Below are 18,586 nucleotides of genomic sequence, written 5' to 3' on the forward strand. Positions count from 1 at the left end.
TACTCTCCCAAGCGCCGAGGGATGGGGTGGAGGGGTGGGAGTCAGTGACTAAGTCAAAATCTCCTATGTTCTCTTTGTGAGCATAGAGATAGACTGTCGCCTTCAACTGCATGTGCTGAGAAGGCTCCCTGTGATTGTGGCTGCCACTGGGATGCGTCCTTCACACGAATTTGCTCGTACACAGGGCCTCACATGGAGGTGCCGAGATGAACCATCCACACCTGGGTCCTGCAGCTAGCAGGGGGCAGGCCCAGCCCTGGGCCCTGAGCCTCAGCTCCTCCTGACTCTCACCTTGGTACTCAAGGTGCCCTTCAGAGTCCAGCAGTGTCTGCATGGCTGGGAGCTTGTTAGGAATGCAGAATCTCAGGCCCCCCTCAGACTGTGGAATCCGAACCTGCATCTTTTTTGTTACCCAAGGATATTTTTCCCCCATTGATTTTTAGAGAGTGGAAGGGATGGGGGGGGCAGAGAGAGAGAGAGAAACATCCATCCATGTGAGAGAGACACATTGACTGGTTGCCTCCAACTGCACACGCCCCAACTGGGGCTGGTGATCGAACCTGCAACCCAGGTACGTGCTCTTGACTGGGAATTGAATCCACGACTCTTTGGTGCATGGGCCGACCCTCTAACCACTGAGCCACACCAGCCAGGGTGGAACCTGCATTTTGACAATGTCCTCGGGTAACTCGCACGCACGCTAATGCCTGAGAACTCATCTGAGGCTCCTCCTTGCTATAGCCTCCTTTCTCCCCCTTCCTTTGCCCTGTGACTTAGGCATGTATTTCATTATAAGTCCCTACTTAACACTGAGCCAAAAAGGTCACCACCAGCTAGCTGACCAGAGTCAGGAGAAAATACTTTTGTATTTTCCAAAGAATGGGTCCCCTGAGCCTCCAGGACAGTCACCCAGCAGAGTAAATGAGGCTGGGTCTGCATTAAGGAATGTAGGGCTCCTCCAGCTGGGACATGCAGTTGGAGTAAGACTTTCAGGACTAATATTCAGCAGAGCCTCGCAGTGACAAAGTGACTTCAAATAGGGATGATTATTTTATTTGACCCTCACAAGAAAAGGAGCCACAGCTGAGCCCACACTCTGCCCTAACTTTCCAGGGCTTGCTACGAGGGAGCCTGCCTTCCCTTCAGGGTGCTGCCTCCAGAACGTCCTCTGAGATGTGTCCCCAATCGTGCCCCCCCAGCCCCTCCCCCTCACAGCCTTAGAACATTGAGACAATGGGACAGAACCCTTAAAACTGGGCTGTTCTTGGGGTGCAGTCAGAGTGGAACCACAGAGGTTCTGTGGATTCCTCGACCAGCTCACCAAGGGCAGCGTGAGGAGTGGGCACCATGTCTGAGGGGTAAGTTGGGGCTGGAGTGGTGCTCCCAGGGCTGGGAGAGCAAAGAGCAAGCTGCCTCCTCTTCAAGATCCGGTCAGGCTGGGGCCGATGGGTGGAGAGAAGGACTGGTGGGGAGGCGGGGTCCATGCTGGGCCAGGACCCCAGACTTTCACACAGCAACCCCTGTTGCTCGAGCCTGTGGTCAGCTTTTGCCCTTCAGACTTCCCCTGGGCTATTACATCCAGAACCAGGGCTCTGCTCGGGGGAAGCGACCATGCTCTACACCAGGGGTGGGGAATGTCCAGCCCATGGTCCTATACAGCCCTCAAAATGATTTGGTCTGGCCCTGCCAAGGCAACCACAGGTGGGACTCAAAATTTAATAAATCTAGGAGCTTTTTTCATAGCTAATTTTTATTTATTTATTTAAGTTCCTTTATCTTTATTGTTGAAAATATTACAGATGTCCCCTTTTTATCCCCATTGATCCCCTCCACCCCGCATCCATTCCACCCCCAGGCTTTCCCCATACCAATGTCTGTGTCCATGGGTTATGCTTATAAACATATAAGTTCTTTGATCAATCTCTCCCCACCCACTCCCCCCTCCCCACCTTCCCTCTGAGATCCCTCAGTCTGGTCCATGCTTCTATGTCTCTGGATCCATTTTGTTCATCAGTTTGTTTTATTATATTCCACATATAAGTGAGATCATATGACACCTGTCTTTCTCTGACTAGCTTATTTCACTTAGCATAATACTTTCTAGTTCCCTCCATGCTGTGCCAAAGGATAAAAGATCCTTCTTTTTCACAGCTGCGTAGTATTCCATGGTGTGAATGTGCCACAGCTTTTTTATCCACTCATCTCCTGATGGGCACTTGGGCTGTTTCCAGATCTCAGCTATTGTAAATTGTGCTGCTACGAACACAGGAGTGCAAAAGTTCTTTGTGATTGATGTTTTGGGTCCCTTAGGATATATTCCTAGGAGTGGGATCACTGGGTCAAATGACAGGTCAATTTTTAGTCTTTTGAGGAAACTCCACACTTTTCCATAGTGGCTGGCCCCGTCTGCATTCCCACCAGCAGTGCACTAGGGTTCCCCTTCCTCCACACCCTCACCAGCACTTGTTTTTCATTGATTTGTTGATGGATCCATTCTGACAGGTGTGGAGTGATACCTCATTGTGGTTTTAATTTGCATCTCTCTGATGATTAGTGACGTTGAGCATTTTTCATATATCTCTTAGCTATCTGCATGTTCTCTTTGGGTAAGTGTCTGTTTAGGTCCTTTGCCCATTTTTTAATTGGATTGTCTTCCTTTTGCTACGTTTCAGAGCTAATTTTTAAGTTGATCATTTTGTATGGCCCGTGAATGGTGTTATAAATATCCAAATAGCCCGTGGCAGAAAAAAGGTTCCCCACCTCTGCTCTACACTCATCCCTCACCCTACTTCCCACCCACCGTCCTAGACGACTGCAGCATCCCTGGGCTGCACCCTCACCCTGGAGGGACCCGCTGTCTGCCGATTCCAAAGGGCCTCTTCCTTACAGGGCGCCCCTAGGGGCCATGGCCATTCTTCATTCCTCTAGTCACCCCAATTTCATACGTCTAAACCCCGGTGTGCTCTGTAGCTGTCTTTCCCTTCCCCTGAGGACCCCTCACGTCACTGAGCTCCAGGTTGGCGCCATCAGTAACCTTAACATTACACCTGGAACCCGAGTTCACGACCCTCAAAAGGCTCAGCAGCGCCCCGGCACGCGCACACCCCGTTCCCACGCCCCTGGTGCTCGGAACACCCCAGCGTGCGCTGCCTCCTCTCCAGGGCTTACCAGCGCCTCTGGGACTCCTCCCACGTGACCCTGCAAGAGCTGCTGGACCAAGAGCAGCCCCTGCTCGAACCCCAGCCCAGCCAGGAGCGGCAGTCCTTCCAGTACAGGATCTCGTTGCTCTACCTGTACTACCTGGGGCTGCTGCGCAGGTTCGACATCCTCTACGACCAGATGGTGCAGCCGCAGAAGCGGCGGCTGCTGAGGCGCCTGCTGGACAGCGTGGCGGGCCGCGTGCTCGAGCTCAAGGAGGAGATGGTGCGCCTGGACCTGAGCGAGTGCCACTGCCTGGACCACGTGCTGCAGGACCTCCAGCTCACCTCGGTGCGGCCAGGTGGAGCCACGCCCACGCCATGGAGGGTGGGGCTGGAGCTGGCCTTGACCTCCTCCTGACACCCCTGGGACGTCTACAGGGGAGGGGTGGAGGGCAAGCAGATCCATCAGGGAATGGGGTTTGGTCCCCGGGAGAAGGGTTTCAGGAACTGGGGTGGGGGTGGGGGTGCATGCAAGTAGTTGGGGGGTGGCTAGAGAGTCGGACTGGAAGTCCAACGTGGCTGGAAAGACCCACGAATGGCAAGGGACTGGTGAAGAGTCCTCTAGAGGCTTGCTCCTCAAAGTGTGGTCCATGGACCAGCAGCATCGGCACCTAGGGGCTCGTTAGAAATGCAGACTCTTTGGCCGCACCCCAAACCTACTAATCTGTACCTGCATTTTAACAAGACCCTCAGGTGACCTGACGGCACCAGCAGGTTCCAAAGCGCGGAGCCTCTGCACCGGCCTCCAGCTGGCCCCAAGGTCACGGTTCACTGCTCCACATCCAAGGCAGTCTCAGAGTTGCCCCCACCAGCTGCATCAGACTCAGCTGTTGACTTGAAGAAACAAACAGATTCTCCAGGCCCTGAAATCCTGATGCGGTGGTCTGGGGAGGGCCTGGGAGTCTGCATTTTAAGAGCTTCCCAGTTGATTCTGGTATACCACCAGGTTTGGGACCATTGCCAGTCAGCTACCATGACCCTCCACAATTCAACTCTGGCCACATGGTCAAGGCGGGGGAGAAGCGGGTGACTGTTGGTGGGTCTGCCGGTCACCTGTAAAATTCCCACTCCAGGGCTCTGGCATGGAGGAAAACAGTGCCGGGGTCTGTGCACGCAGCTGAAAACAGGAACGGATCGGCCTGATGGCCCGGCTTCTGATTCCTCACCCTTTGTCCCCCATATTGCCCCAAAGGCAGACCTGGAGGTTCCAATCCCCAAATACTTCCTGCTGGAGCAGTCCAACATTCTGCAGGAGCGAGAGCACATGCTGGCCGAAATCCTGTCCAGAATGGAGCCAGTGTCCTTCCAGGAGGCAAGCCAAGGGGACACCCTCCCACACTCCTCTCCTAGCCCCGCTCGGGGAATGGAGAGGCCACGCTCCAGGACACGGGGAGGCCCTGCCCTCATCTTCCCATCCCGGGCTCCTCTTGTCTTCAAATCTCTCAAATGAAGGCAGCTTGGGGCCGGCCTCGCCTGGCCGGCTCAGCCCGTTTGAGAGAACTCTTTGGGTAATCCCTGGCCTCCTTCAAGACTGCTCTTGTGTCCTTGTAACCTTCCAACACCAATATAGAGGGCAGGGCTTGGGCACCTAGATGCCCTGGGAGGATCATGCCCCCAGCATGTCCTTCAGTGTCCGATTTCCCAGCTGCCCACCTGGATGCAAGCCCTCTCTCATCTCCTGTTCCTTTGCCTCTCCTCCGGCCAGAGATTTCCATCAATGAACCGGACCGACGCCATAATCCTGCTGCAAATGGCTGAGCGGGCCAGGCAAGGCCGGCTCCGAGCCGCCTTCATTCGAGAGATTCGAAGGCAGGAGGAGAGGGATCAGAAGATGAGGGATAGCGGGTATCACAAGTTCAATCAGCACCAAGCAGCTATGACCATTCAGAAGGTAACCCCTCAGCATCCAGGAAGAAGGGCAAGGCAGTCCTCTCCTCCAGGAAGCCTGCCTAGCTTAGCAGTTAATAACAGAGGTGCAGGTGCTTGGATTCTGTGACCACACTACTAGATTCTAAACTGAGGACCTTTATAAGTCAATAATCATGTATCTTATTTGTTTATTATTTATTCTACATCTCTAAAAGGCCTTAAAGTAGAATACCCTGAAAGTCCTAGAAACAGACGGATCATTAAAATTAGGGGAGAGCCCAGCCGGGCATGGCTCAGCGGTTGAGCGTCGACCTAGGATCCAGGCGATCAGGGTTCGATTCCGGTCAGGGCACATGCCCGGGTTGTGGGCTCAATCAATGACCCTCCCATCATTGATGTTTCTATTTCTCTCTCTCCCTCTCCTTTCCTTTCTCTGAAATCAATAAAGACACATTTAAAAAAAAGTAAATAAGTAAAATAAAATAAAATTAGGGGAGAATGATCCATAATAAGGTAGCAGAACAGAGTAGATGATCATTTGAGAAACTCTTAAGACCATTAAAAATAAGTCACTAAAATGTACCCTGAGCCTCCTGGCAGCTGAGGCAAAAGGAAACATGATGAAGAGAACTGATGTGATCGAGGTGTCCTCGAGGTCTGTGCCGTCGGGAGTCACCCTCTACTTTAATATGGAAATAGCACACTCACACCCCATCCTGCTCCCTGCAGAACACCAGCCCCGTCCTAGGTTTCCCTGTGCCTTCTTACTGTCCTGGTGGCCATTCCACACCTCCTAGCCCCTGCTGTCCCCGCAGCGTGTGGGCCTGGCCTCTCTGTCATTGGCCAGGAGGCTGGGTGGTAGCGGCTAGCAGCTCGATGACATAGGAGGGGCCCCGGGAAAATTTCAGTGCAGAAAGGGGCCCCTTTGCTTCTGTAGCTGTCACCACTCCTGGGGCCCTGCTCTGTCACTGGAAGCCGCTTGCCACCTTTTCTTTCCAAAAACAGGCCAGAATGGCTGGCACGGGGCTGGGTTTTTCTCTCCTCCCTCAAGTCCCAATGCTTTAAATACTTCCGTCTGCTGGCCAAAGAGAGGAAACTTAGAACCACTTTCTACGAAAAACCTAAAGCAAACCAACCAACAAACATCACCCCTGAGAACAGATACCCTCCTTTTCAAATGGGATAGATGTTGCTTATTGACAGGTAGGCAGAGTGTCCCAATCAGAGCCCCTGCATTTGGGTGACCGGCCCAATGTCCGGCTGCCCCATGGAGGAGGTCCTCGCCTGCAGGGCTCGATAAAGCAAGCCTTTTGAGAGAATGGTCAGCCCCAGGAAGAGCCCCACTTCCCCCCAGGAGCCAAAGCAAGTCACTTTGTCCCTGTTGCCAGACATGAAGGGTGTGGAAATCCTGCATCGCCGTCTTCAAGTTCTCTGGTGACGACACTGATCAAAAGCTTTTATCGTGGGCTTTTCCTCTGGTCGTCCCAGGGGCCAGGACAGGCGCCTGCCCTGCCTCCCTCTGCCCAGTGCCTCTCCCTCTACCAGCTGGCCCCGGGTTGCCCACAGGTCTGAGAGTGGCTGGCGGCTTGGGCGAAGAGTCAGGAAACCTGGCCCCATCTCAGCTCTGCAGTGACAGGCTCTGGGCCTGGGAGAGGAGAGATTTTTGTCCCATCTCCAGCCTCGGTTTCCTTGTGTTAAAACTGCAGGAGTTAATTAGGGGAGCTCCATAGTCCCCACAGCACTGATGTTTGTGTGCCTGGATGGAATCGAGCATTTATCCCAAATGCTATGGGTGTTCTGAGACATGAGAGTGATAAGCGTTTCTTGGAGGTGGTGATACTTGAACTCTGATCTGTGCCTCAAAAGATACAGCAGATTCAAGGGTGGAGATGAAGAGGGAATTCCTGGGGGGCCCTGAGGAACACAGCCTTGGAGCTGGATGGCTTGGGTACATCCCTGCCCCACCCTGTTCCGGGCTGTTCCTGCTCAGATGGCAGTTGCCCATGAGCTGCCCCCAGCCCCCAGATGCCTCCCCAACTCCTTCCCTACCTCCCACCCAAGTGTCCCCTAGCCAGACCTTCCAGGGAGTGGCTGTTGCTCCTCTCTGGGGCTAAGCGGAGAGCCACATCCCAAAAGAAATGCAGTGTGAGGAGTGTCCGGGCCCATGTGTCCTCCCCCCTCCCCCAGGTGTGGAAAGGTTACCTGCAGAGGAAACGCACTCAGCAGGACCGGCAAACAGAGATGGCATTCATTGGCATGGTGAGTCCCTCCCTGGCCACATGTGGGGGCGTGGGGCCGGCCAGTGCATGGGAGCCTCCCCTCCTCTGTCCTTCTGTGTCCAAGCCTCAGAGCTCAGCCCTGTACAGCCATCCCTGCCCGCACCACCCGCCACTCAGGACTGTGGTGGGCGTGATGGGGAGGGGCGGGCCAGCGCCAGGGGACCCGAGGGATCCTTCAGGGTTTGGTTGAGAAAGAAGGAAGGGCAAGATCGCCATGGTCAAGCGCATCCCTTCCCACTCTCCCTCTCCTAGAGCACTTTGAAGGATCTCAAATGTGGGTGCAGGGTGAGGGATAGAGGCACCTAGTATCCTGGGCCCCACCTCTGTGCCCCTGGCTGAGGAGGGGCTGCTCTGGGGGGCCAAGCAGAGGGAGGAGGCCACAGTTGGGATGGGGCACATCCTTTCACACCGGATCATTTTGGGGGGACCATGGGCTCCCCACTTGCTCTGAGGGCCCGAGACTGGCTTCTCCTCTGCATGGGGGGAGCAGGGCTAAGTGTCACATGGGGGAGTGTGGGTGGTAAGAGGGGCAGACCTGGCTGTGTGCACAGGTGGTGAACATGTCCCGCTCCCTGAATCTGTCCTTTGCTCTCTGATGCTTCCTTCATCCAGCTGGTCTCCGCTGACTTAGGGTGACAGGGGTGAGGGACATGATTCCTGGGAGGGGCTTTGCAGTGCGCAGAGCCCATGGAGGCCTGGCTGATAAAGGGGTCTGGGAGGGGCACAGAGATTGGAGACAGGGCTTCGGAAGGCTACTCTAGGAGGCTTGGGGGCTTCAGAAGGAGGGAGGGCCAGGGTCCGTTGCATGGAAGTTGAGGTCAGAGACTTGTTGGGGAGATGACGAGCTGAACCCCCAGGAGGCCCGGGGTCAGGCTTGGGTGGGGAGGGGGCAGGGGGCCATGGCACAGCGGTGGGTGAGGAATGAGCCTGGCCGCCCGGGCCCATCAGCAGTGTGAGCTCAGCGTTTTCAGTAATTGTCTCTGCGCACAGTGATATTTAAAATACATTTGGGAGCCAATGAGGCGGGAAAGTGGCTGCGAGCGGGGCTGCCAAGGCGGACGCTGGGCGGGGGGTGCGGGGGGGGCTGGGGCCGCAGGCTCACAGGGGAGGGTGTGCTGGGGGAGCGGGCAGGGGGGCCCACCCGGATGCATCTCGCAAACTCATTATCAGAGTAATTTACACAGGCGAGCTCCGGCACCACACAATTTCTCCCGATGCAGGCAAGCCCGCTGTTCCGTGCGGGTGTGCACGCGAGGCGCACGTGCAGGGCTGCTGGGGGCAGGTGTGCGAGCCTCAGGCCGGTCCTCCCCACTCCCACTCCTGAGTGCCTCGGCCCCCTCCCCATGTCCCCAGGCCCCCTTGCCCAACCAGGTGGACTTGAGCACCATGTCCCTGGCCAACCTCGGGAAGGATGTCCGGAAGTTCCGCCAGGAGGAGCGGGAGGAGGAGTTCCAGTTGGCCATAGTGAAGACCAAAGACACCCTCAGGGAGACCGAGGAGCCCGACATGAAGGAGAAAATTAAGGACCAGATCCGACAGTGGTTTATCGAGTGCCAGTCAGTGTCCCCAGCCTCAGCTGACTCAACCCTCAACCCCTTTCCCTCCTCACCTATGTCCCCACACCTGTCCCGTCCTCTGGTCTAGTCTGGGCCCTTTTCTCCACTGACCCCCGTCCAACCAACACACCGCTAACACATTGGGACCATGTCCACTGCAGGACCATCTCCACATATGACTTCCGACTTCCCCACGTAGAAGAGAAAATGCCAGGATGAGACAGGGAAAGCACCCAGGAATGTCCTCTCAGGGATCTGTCCTTTCTGTTCTGTAACGATCTGTCCCTTCCCTCTCTCCCTCAGTCTCCCTGGTCCTTGACCGCTCCCCCTCCCTCTCTCTATCCCTCTACTCATCCATACAGCCACCCTTCTACCCGCCCTTCCACCCTCCCATCCGCCCACCCACCTGTCCATCTCTCCGACCATCTTATGTTCCTTTAGTGCCCTTACTGGCCGATTCCCCAGTTATCCAGATGAGTCTTTAGGTGGATCCTACCAGATCTTCTCAGACAAGACTCCAGAACAGGTAACCTGGAGGCGGGGCAGGAGACTTGCTGCGGTTGGTGGAGTCTGAGGTTACAGAGAGTACTGAGTGCAAGCTGAGGGTGGCGGTGGGGTGCTGGGCGAGGGCAGCCTCAGTGGGGGCAGAAGTGGCCAGAAGAAATATATGTAGTTAGGAAGACTGCATGGTTGGGGAAGGGGGCTGCCTGCATCTGGAGAAGGCGTCCTTGGCCAGGGAGAGGAAACACCTGGTGAGACTATAGGAGCTCTAGCACCCCACGGGCCAGGAGAGAGAGCAGCTGCGCCAGTGAGAACACTTTGTCACCTGATGCCCCTCTTCCTGGGCCCCAGAGAAGTCTGTGGACTCTCAGCCATCTGGACCCCACAGGTTCCCCAAGGCCTTGGGGATCCTGAGGCCACCCAGCCACAGGCCCTGGTTCTTACTCCTGTATAATGCCCCTGGTCTTCTCTGAAGCATCTTTTGTCCTTGGTCACAGGTGAGAATGGAGCTGGAGCTGCAAGTCCAGGAGGACAGTAAAAAAGACCAAGACAAAAAGAAGGAAAAAGGGAAGGAGAAGAAGGCGAAGAAAGGGAAGGAAGACAAGGCCAGGAAGGGGGTAAGGCGCTCCCGCTGCCCACGGGGGAGGGAGCAAAGGCCCAGGGCGATGCCGGTGGGAAGGCTGGTCTGGGTGAGAGCTGGGGTCAGAGTGTGTGAAGGTGGGGGGGTCAAGGCCAAAGGGTGTTTCTATCCTAGGAAGCAGATACAACACTGAAAGTGTTGCCGTCCAAATTTATACCCCTGATCAACGCGGGACACGAGGAGTATAAAAGTAAGGGGGGGGAGGCTGGGCGGCTGTCCGGGCCACGTGGGGCCCTGGAGTGATCCTTGGTTCCCAGGGAACGTGGACGTGTGCCGTGTGGGTCATGAGGTGACGCTGTGGGTGTGTGGGCCAAAGGAATAATACCAAAGGGAGAGGAAGTGGGGTCGTTAAGGGTCTGGGTCTCAATCCTGCAGTCACAGGCCTTGGGATCAGGCTCTGTCTGTGGTCTGAGGAGAAGCAATGCCAGGTGAGGGCAGGGGCCAGCCTGGGTGCGTGTGTGAGAGACAGAGGAATGGAGTGAGAGAGAGGTGGACCAGCCTGGGTCAGGCTCCTGCCCTGCATGAGCATGTGTGTGTGTGTGTGTGTGTGTGTGTGTAAGAGTGAGTGTGAGTGTGTGAATGTGTGCGGGTGAGCCTGTGTGTATGTGAGAGTGTGTAAGCGTGAGAGTGTGTGTGTCTGTGTGTGCAGGTGAGCATGTGTGTGTGTGCATGTGTGAGTATGTGTGTAAGAGTGAATGTGTGGGGGTTAACCTGTGCGTATGTGAGTGTGAGTGTGAATGTGTGAGGGTGAGCATGTGTGCAAATGTGTGTGAGTATGTGCATGTGTGTATGTGAGAGGGTGTGAGAGTGTGAATGTGTGCGGGTGAGAGTGTGTGTGTGCGAATGTGTGCGGGTGAGCGTGTGTGTGTGTGTGTGTGTGTGTGTGAGTGTGCGAATGTGTGCGGGTGAGCCTGTGTGTGAGTGTGTATGCGAGCACCCCCGGGACTCTGCCCTCCACTCTGTCCACCCCTCCGCACCCAGATGTATGGAAGAACCGGCCAGACCACATATACCCCAATCAGAGTTTTGACCCCGAGACGCTGCGGGCGGAGAAGAGGAAGGAAATGGAGCAGGAGATCCGGATACAGGTGGCGCGCTGAGCAGGCCTCCCCACGGCGCCCTCTCCCACCAGGGCCTCCGGCCGCTCCGGGCTCTGTCCCCTGTCCTCTCCCCCCAGGCCCACGGCTGGCTCATCCTTTATATATATCACCCCCTAGGCACGGCCCTCCCTGCATAGCCCATCTCGCTCCACCTTGGTCCCCACGGCCCTCTGTCTCCCCGGGTCACTCTTTCTCCCCTGCAGCCTCGAGGTGAGGGAGTGGGGGGGGGCTCTGTGCCAGGGTCGTGTCCACCATTACCCTCACCAGCCCTTAAAGAGCTCCTACGATGTGCCCTTGGGAGCATTAGATCACATGATCTTTCCAACGCCCCCTGGGATAAGCACCACAATTTTCTCTGACGCTACTCGTGAAAAAACAGGCTGAGAGGTCATACAGCCCAGGGTCACACAGACGCTAAAGGGTGGGTCTGGGGCTGCAGCTGAAATGCCCACCCACTCCATCCTGGGGCTTCTCCCCACACTGATGCCAGTTGAGAGCAGGGCTCATGAGTGAGCAGAATAGGGATTAGGATTGAGTGTGGACAGGTGGAGGGACAAATGCCAAGGCCAAGGGTTCCAAAAAAGACATAGGAAGGTTGGTGGCCGCCTGCTGCCTTCACGGGCTCGCCTGGCGCTGCTCCGAGGCTGCTGTCTTCCTCTCCTGCCTCCGTCCCCAGCCCCTGGCCGCCCCTCCACACTCTCCACTGTTTCCGCAGGTGGACGAGCTGATGCGTCAGGAGCTGAAGAGCCTGCGCCTGGCTGTGGACCGGGAGATGGAGAGACCCTTCAAGGCTCCGAAGGCAAGAGGAGGGGCCTGGCTGGGACAGGAGAGGGCACACAGTGGGGGAGGCAAGGAACAGGACAATTTCCTATGTACTTGTTTCTATCCAGAAAAAAAATGGGAAGAAAGCTTGGAAAAGAAAGGAAAAGGACCTGACCCCAGACAGGTAGGTAGCAGACCCCCCGCCTTATTGTGGGTAGTGGAGCAAGCCCCGGCCCAGGACAGATCCGACTGCTGGTCCTGGTTCTGATGCTGTGTGACCTCAGGAAAGGCACTTAACCTCTCTGACCCCTTGTCCTAATTAACCAAGCACCTCCCCTGCCAAACTCACAAGACAGCTGTGAGGATCAGACAGGAGCTTAAGAAAGTGCTTTGAAATGACGATGCAGAGTAAGATGTGAGTGGAGTGTTGTTATAAATGCTCCCTCCAACCTCGGCCTTCATCAGCTCTGTCCCCTCCAAAGCTACCCCCCCCCCCCGGACTTCCCACTCTGGGGCATTGAAGAACTTGTCAGTGGTCCCATTCTAGTCACTGCTCTAGTGAAGTGAGTCGTGAGCACGTGGATGCTAGCTCCTTTGACGGCCACCCCTCTCAGAGCATGTACACCTTAAATGTGGCTTCTAGAAAGAGGGCGATGAGTCACCCAGTCGACTGGGTTTCTGCTGGTGGAACTTTGGGCCACGAGCAGACTGATGGAGGGCGCTGGTCCTCCACCCACCCCCTCAACCCACAGAGCCCCGGCTGCGTATGGGCAGACTGCCTTGTGGACCTGTGGGTTGATGCCACACCTTCTGGCACTGGCTAAACCAGTGGCACTATTGATTTTTTTTTTTTTAATAATTCTAAACTTATCTTTATTGTTGAAAGTATTTCAGATGTCCCCCTCCCCCCCCCCCATTGATCCGCACCACCCCAGGCCTTCCCCATACAATTGTCTGTGTCCATGGATTATGCATCCCACCTCCACCTTTTTTTTAAAAAAAAACTTTATTGATTTCAGAGAGAGGAAGGGGGAGAGAGAGAGAGAGAAACATCAATGATGAGAGAGTCACTGATCAGCTGCCTCCTGCAGGCCCCTTACTGGGGATTGAGCCCAAAACCTGGGCATGTGCCCTGATCGAGGATCGAACGGCGACCTCCAGGTTCATGGGTAGATGCTCAACCACTGAACCACCCTGGCCAGATGGCGCTATTGATTTTGACCGCAGGATGTGGGGCAGGAGGGTCCCCTAGCCCCTCTCCTCATGCCTGCGACAACACCCCACTCATCTCTTTCTCCATGTCCCTTCATCCTCGGAGGGGCGCCCTGCACCATCCTCTGCCAGGTCCATGTCCTCTCTGTTTGAAGAGCTTGTCATCTTCGGCTTTCTAAAGAAGAGCAAGACAGTGGCACTGAAGGACTACATTGGTGAGGCCCCTTCCCAGCGCCTGCTCCCAGGCTGAGGAACGGTGCCCAAGGACCCCCAGCCATGGCCTTCCTGCAGTCCACCTACCACCCTCCGAAATGCACCTTCTTCTCGAGTGGTCCTCTCTCTTGGCCTTGCCCAAGTGGGTGCCACTCACCAGGTGGCCACCTGTCCCCCAGGTGACTGCCTCTATCTTGGATCCACTCTGAGTCTGGCCAACAAGTTGCCCATGCCTTCCCTGTTTGACATTCGGCAGAACGTGGCCTTGTATGGGGTCCTTCGGCTCGGTGAGAGGCCCTGGGGGAGGTACGCCTGGGGTAGGGAAGTGGGGTGGCTGAAGTGGGCATGTGTAGCAGAGACCTCCAATGCCCAGTGCCAGGGCCCTGTGCTGGATTCCTCTTGCCCACCCCTACCCCTACTGGAGGTCACACCCAGCCTGGGCCACCCCAGAAGTCAGGTGGGCTCTTGACCTGCTGAGGAACCCACACTTGCAGCCCTTTACTCAGTTCCAAGTGACACCCCATAGTCTGTCCCATTCCCAGAAGACTGGGGTCTTTCTGAAGCGGTTGGTCCCATGCCTTTAACTGTACCCCTTCCTAATGCAGGGGTGGGAGCAGATGGCATAGGAAAGAGAAAGGTCATTGGAAGGGGCCAGAGGGCCCCCTCCTGACACCCACAGTAGTCATCGTGACTGCTAAGCCATTGAAGTCTTCTAGGCTGCTGCTCTTAGCATGCTTGCCTGGGGGACTCTCAGGCCAAGCGAGGAGGCAGTGCGGCCAGGATGTGAACCTCATCTCGCCCAGCCCCGGGCCTTGACCTCGCCTTACACCCTGTCCCACCCCTGGCCCCCGATGGCCCACGCCTGCCTCTGGCCCGTTTTCTCTCTCAGGCTCCCCAGATATACACTCACTGGCTCCCCTCATCCGCTCCATCCTCTTGGTGGGCCCCCCGGGCATGGGGAAGAAGATGCTGGTCAATGCTGTGTGCACGGAAACCGGCGCCAACCTGTTCGACCTGTCACCTGCCAACCTGCTGGGCAAATACCCTGGCAAGACCGGGGTGCAGATGATAGTGCATATCATCTTCAAGGTAGGACATTTCTAGTTCTCAGACTGTGACAACGGAGCAGGGTGGGCTTCGTGTTCAGGAGGTCGGTCACCCACCCACCCACCTAGTCGGTGTGACTTCAGGAGCTGGTGAGGCCCTTGCCAAGCCCTGCTAGGAGCTTGTGGACACCTGAAGCCCCTGTAATGAGGGAGGTGGAGGGGAAAAGGGAGGAGAGATGAGGCTCAAGATGGAGCCAGCCCAGCTCCCCAGGGAGGGCAGGGACTGGGCTCATATCGAGGTGCGATGGGTGTGCAAAGGGCTGGTGGGGGGAGGGGGGGCAGGCAGGATGTAGGAAGCGGAGGCTGGGGCTCTGAGGCCGTCATTGCCCGAGGCCGGCCCTGACCCTGGCTTGGACTGGATGGGAAGGTGGGTCTTGCCCAGGGATGTCGAACATCAGGTTTTTGTCCTCTGACCCGTCCAGGTGGCTCGGCTCCTGCAGCCCTCGGTGATCTGGATTGGGGACGCCGAGAAGAACTTCTATAAGAAGGTCCCAAAGGAAGAGAAACAGGTGAGGGTGCATGTCAGGCGGCCGGAGCCCCTGGCAAGCCACTCCAGGCGCCACCTGCTGTGTGGCCTTGGACAAGTCCCCTGTCCTCCTCTGGCTGTATTTCCGTATCCTTAAGCAGGACTGATAGCCGCTCCCGCCTGCCTCTCGGGGTTCCTGTGAGCGTGGACAGGCACCTTGAGAACTTAGAAGCCGGTAGGATAAGTCATGTGTCCCGACCCCCGAACCCTGTCTCCCCAGAGCAGATGGACCCAAAGCGAATAAAGAAGGACCTCACTAAGGCCCTGCGACTGCTGAACCCCGGAGATCGTGTCATGCTGATCGGGACCACCAACCAGCCGCAGCTCGCCGAGATGAGGGGGCTGTGCCGGACCTACGAGCGGATCCTCTTCATGCCCCGGCCTGATTACGCGTCCCGCTATGGTGAGGCCCAGGCCAGAGAAGGGGTCCAGGGACCACCCCTGCCAGGGCTCCCCACCCTTCTTCCCATTGCCCACATTTGCTCTGAGGCTCTGAGCAGCACCTCCACAGCCAGGGGCTCTGGGAGGGCTGGCTGCTACACAAACAACCCAGTGGCTGGGTCCTGGCCTGGTTCTGCAGACGCCGGCTGGCCGCTTAAGTCCTCGCATCACATTTCCTTGTGCTGAGCGGGGAGGGTGATCCCTACCTTCCTGGGAGGAGAGACTCACTCTCCAGAAACACAGCTCATTCCAGACGCAGGCGGAGGTCCCACATCCTCTCCCTGCCCCATGTCTTCCCCATGCCCTCCCCATGCCCACAGTGCTCTGGAAGCATATGCTGCTCGCCGAGAGAGTCCAAGTGACCCAGAGCCTGGACATCAGTGCCCTGGCCAAGGTGTCCGATGGTTACACACCTGGTGACATTCTCCAAGCCATCCAATTGGTGCTCACAGAGCGGCGCATCCTGCAATTGCCCAAGCGGCCCCTGGTGGCCTCAGAGTTCCTGGGTCATCTGGCGAAGATGGAGCCAGTGCACAGGGAGGAGGAGGAGTCCCTAAAGGTGAGGCTTGGGATGGGAGAGGGAAGCCGGGGGAGGGTTGTGTGCCAGCACCAGAGGGAGGCAGCCCTCTGAAGCCCCAGGCGGACAGTAGGCCTTGGGACCCCCTCTCTGCTCCCCCATGGAGTTCAGCCTGGGAGGGAACAAGAAGTCACAGGGGGCCTGGCCGGTGTGGCTCAGTGGCTGAGCGCCGACCCATGTACCAAGAGGTCACTGGTTCGATTCCCGGTCAGGGCACATGCCTGGGTTGTGGGCTCAGTCCCCAATACTGGGCATACAGGAGGCAGCTTATCGATGTTGATGTTTCTCTCTCTCCCTTTCCTTTCCTCTCTCTCTAAAATCAAGAAAAACATATTTTTAAAAAAAATTAAAAAATGAAGAAGTCCCAGAGAAGAACATGTGGGCAGGACCTGCTCACCTGGTGTTCTCAAGAGTGGGAGCCTGAAAGCGCCACCTATGTGTTAGGGGCCCGTGGTTGTTTCTGGCACCAGCTGCCACTCACTTCCCCACCTCTGAATCAGAGGCCACCCCAGGGTGGCGGATGGCCATGGGAGCACAGGAGAGAGGGCTGCAGGGCGGGAAGGGGTGGGGGTGGGGGGGAGAAGGGTCTGTCCCAACAGTGGCTGACACTGTGGCCTGGAGCACGTGGTGGGGGCAATAGAAACCACGGCTCTAGCAGGATGCCGGGCCCGGGAGGAGCGGAAAACAGGCTGCTGTGGACACAGATCTGTCAAAATGGAAAGGGTGAGGTCAGGGGCAGAGCCGAGGGCCAGATGCAATGCGCTAGCCCCCTCCGCCCCTCCTCTGACCCAGGACTGGTACTACAAGACCCCGCTGGGTAAGAAGTGGATGGAATTTAGCAAAGACCAGGACGCCGCCGAGGAGGCCAAGCTGGCAAAGGAGAAAAAAAAACGGAAGTGACGGCCAAGGCTGGGTGTCTGAGAGGAGCCGTGGGACTGGGGGCAAAGGGGCCAGGGGGCAGAGACATAAATGCCCAGATGGCTCAGGGACCAGCTCTTCGCCTGTCTCTGTGCTTCCGCCCCTTGTTCCGTGTCACTGGCGCCCACCTCACACCCCACCCCTACGAGGTTCGATGACGTTCGATGAGGTTCTCTGATCCCAGATCCCTGTCCTCCAAGCCCCCGTCATTTCCCTGTCTTGGCCCCCCACTCCCTTTCTTCCTCGAGGTATGGATGGGAGGAAAATGGGAAGAGAAGGGGAGAGAAGGAAGATCTCGGTAAGCAGAGAAAAAGGGGAAAGCAGGGGTCTGGAGGCCAGCAGACCCTGGTCCAGCCCCGCTCAGCACTGCGGCCCTGTGTGGGCTGCACGGACCTTTCCTGTCTCTGGGCCTCAGTGTCCTCATCTGTAAAGTGACGAGAGATTGGACCAGCTGATCTCCAAGGTCCCTTCTACTCCAGGGTTGGATTATTCCTACCAAGGTGTCTGGGAAGTCAGGGAGGTGGCTGGGTGGAGAGGGAAAGGGTGGGGAGATGGAGGCGTTTGTGGCTGCTGGTAGATCCAGTGCCTCTTCCGAGTGGTCTTCACTTCTTTCCTCTGGACACTGTCCTCCTCGCACCTGACTTTATCTTTGACCCTGAGCCAGGCCCCAGGGGGCTGAGTGGGACACAGCTCCTGCTTGTGGGCAGAAGTCCATCTGTGGGTCCCCCTTGCGGGGAGAGAAGAGCTGGGGGAAGGTGCAGTCAGGCAACTCTGGGAGCCCCAGGGTTCTCCCTGAAGAAGCAGTGTAGAGAGTGTGCGAATAAAGGCGATGCTTCCAGTGGTCTCAAAGGCGGTGAGAGCCGGGCGGGGCGAGGCCACGGGGGCTGGAGCTCTCTCGTGTGGGCAGCAGTGGCTTGGCGGAGCCGGGGCTGGTTTGGGTTTTCTTTCTCCAGTTTTTCATTTTCTCTCCCCAAAGGAGAGCAGTCCCGTTCTCCTAATGTGCCTGAAGGGGCAGAGCCGCTTCCCCCTCTCAGTTTCCAGCTGAGCCCCCTTCTAACCATGGCAGACAGAGGAGCTGTGGGAGATCCAGGGCTCGTCCCCGGAGATGGGGGGTCAGCAGTAGGATGGGGATGGGGGGTCAGCACTTGGATGGGGTCAGCACTTGGATGGGGTGGGGGGTCAGCATTAGCATGAGTGTGGGGTGTTAGTCCCCAGGATGGGGGTGTTCTATTGCTGCCTGTGGGAGTCCTATTCCCCTGGGGAGAGTCTGTCTTCCTAAGAACCCCTGGAGGAGAAAACTCATGGGGGGCCTTCTCTGCATTTGTCATTACTATTGTGAAACGTTCCCTTAGGTTTGGGAGTGTGAAGGTGTTGGGCTCACTGATGACATTTGGGAAGACAAGAAAAGTTATGTGCACCCACCTGCTCTCCCTCTGGGATCAGAGCCCCAGCAGCTGGTGGCCTCTTGGTGGAGCCGGTAATAGCAAGAGTGAGAAGTGGCAGCTGGAGAGCCCACCCCACCCCTTCTGGTCCCTGCTCTGCAACAAGTCGTCACACCAGGAGCCAAGCCCGTCCCACCTCTGGGCTCCGTTTTCCTTTACCTGTGAAACTGTGATGGATGCCACCATCTGGGTAGTCCCTTCAGTCCTGTTACGAAACAACTCGGGGTGAAGCTCAGGGTTGGAG

At 56.8% G+C, this 18,586-nt stretch overlaps 1 protein-coding gene across 1 annotated transcript; it reads left to right on the plus strand.

Moving 5' to 3' along the window:
- The first annotated feature begins 1,347 nt into the window (after positions 1-1,347).
- On the plus strand, positions 1,348-16,882 carry DRC11L (dynein regulatory complex subunit 11 like). The gene is made up of 19 exons (XM_016197008.2): positions 1,348-1,358; positions 3,162-3,489; positions 4,393-4,512; positions 4,906-5,091; positions 7,257-7,328; positions 8,702-8,904; positions 9,346-9,430; positions 9,903-10,022; positions 10,160-10,235; positions 11,027-11,133; positions 11,861-11,944; positions 12,036-12,091; positions 13,252-13,334; positions 13,512-13,619; positions 14,222-14,421; positions 14,861-14,947; positions 15,190-15,367; positions 15,726-15,964; positions 16,775-16,882. The coding sequence occupies exons 1-19, from the start codon at positions 1,348-1,350 to the stop codon at positions 16,880-16,882; spliced, it is 2,451 nt and encodes an 816-aa protein (XP_016052494.2).
- The last annotated feature ends 1,704 nt before the right edge of the window (positions 16,883-18,586 follow it).

This window comes from Miniopterus natalensis, chromosome 10 (genome assembly GCF_054644295.1).
Source record: "Miniopterus natalensis isolate mMinNat1 chromosome 10, mMinNat1.hap1, whole genome shotgun sequence".
Lineage (NCBI taxonomy): Eukaryota > Metazoa > Chordata > Mammalia > Chiroptera > Miniopteridae > Miniopterus > Miniopterus natalensis.

Excerpts from the sequence above, each read along its gene's own strand:
- DRC11L (XM_016197008.2), top strand. Across the intron at positions 14,948-15,189 it reads TCCCAAAGGAAGAGAAACAG|ATGGACCCAAAGCGAATAAA; the intron begins GTGAGGGTGCAT and ends TCCCCAGAGCAG. Across the intron at positions 15,368-15,725 it reads TGATTACGCGTCCCGCTATG|TGCTCTGGAAGCATATGCTG; the intron begins GTGAGGCCCAGG and ends CCATGCCCACAG.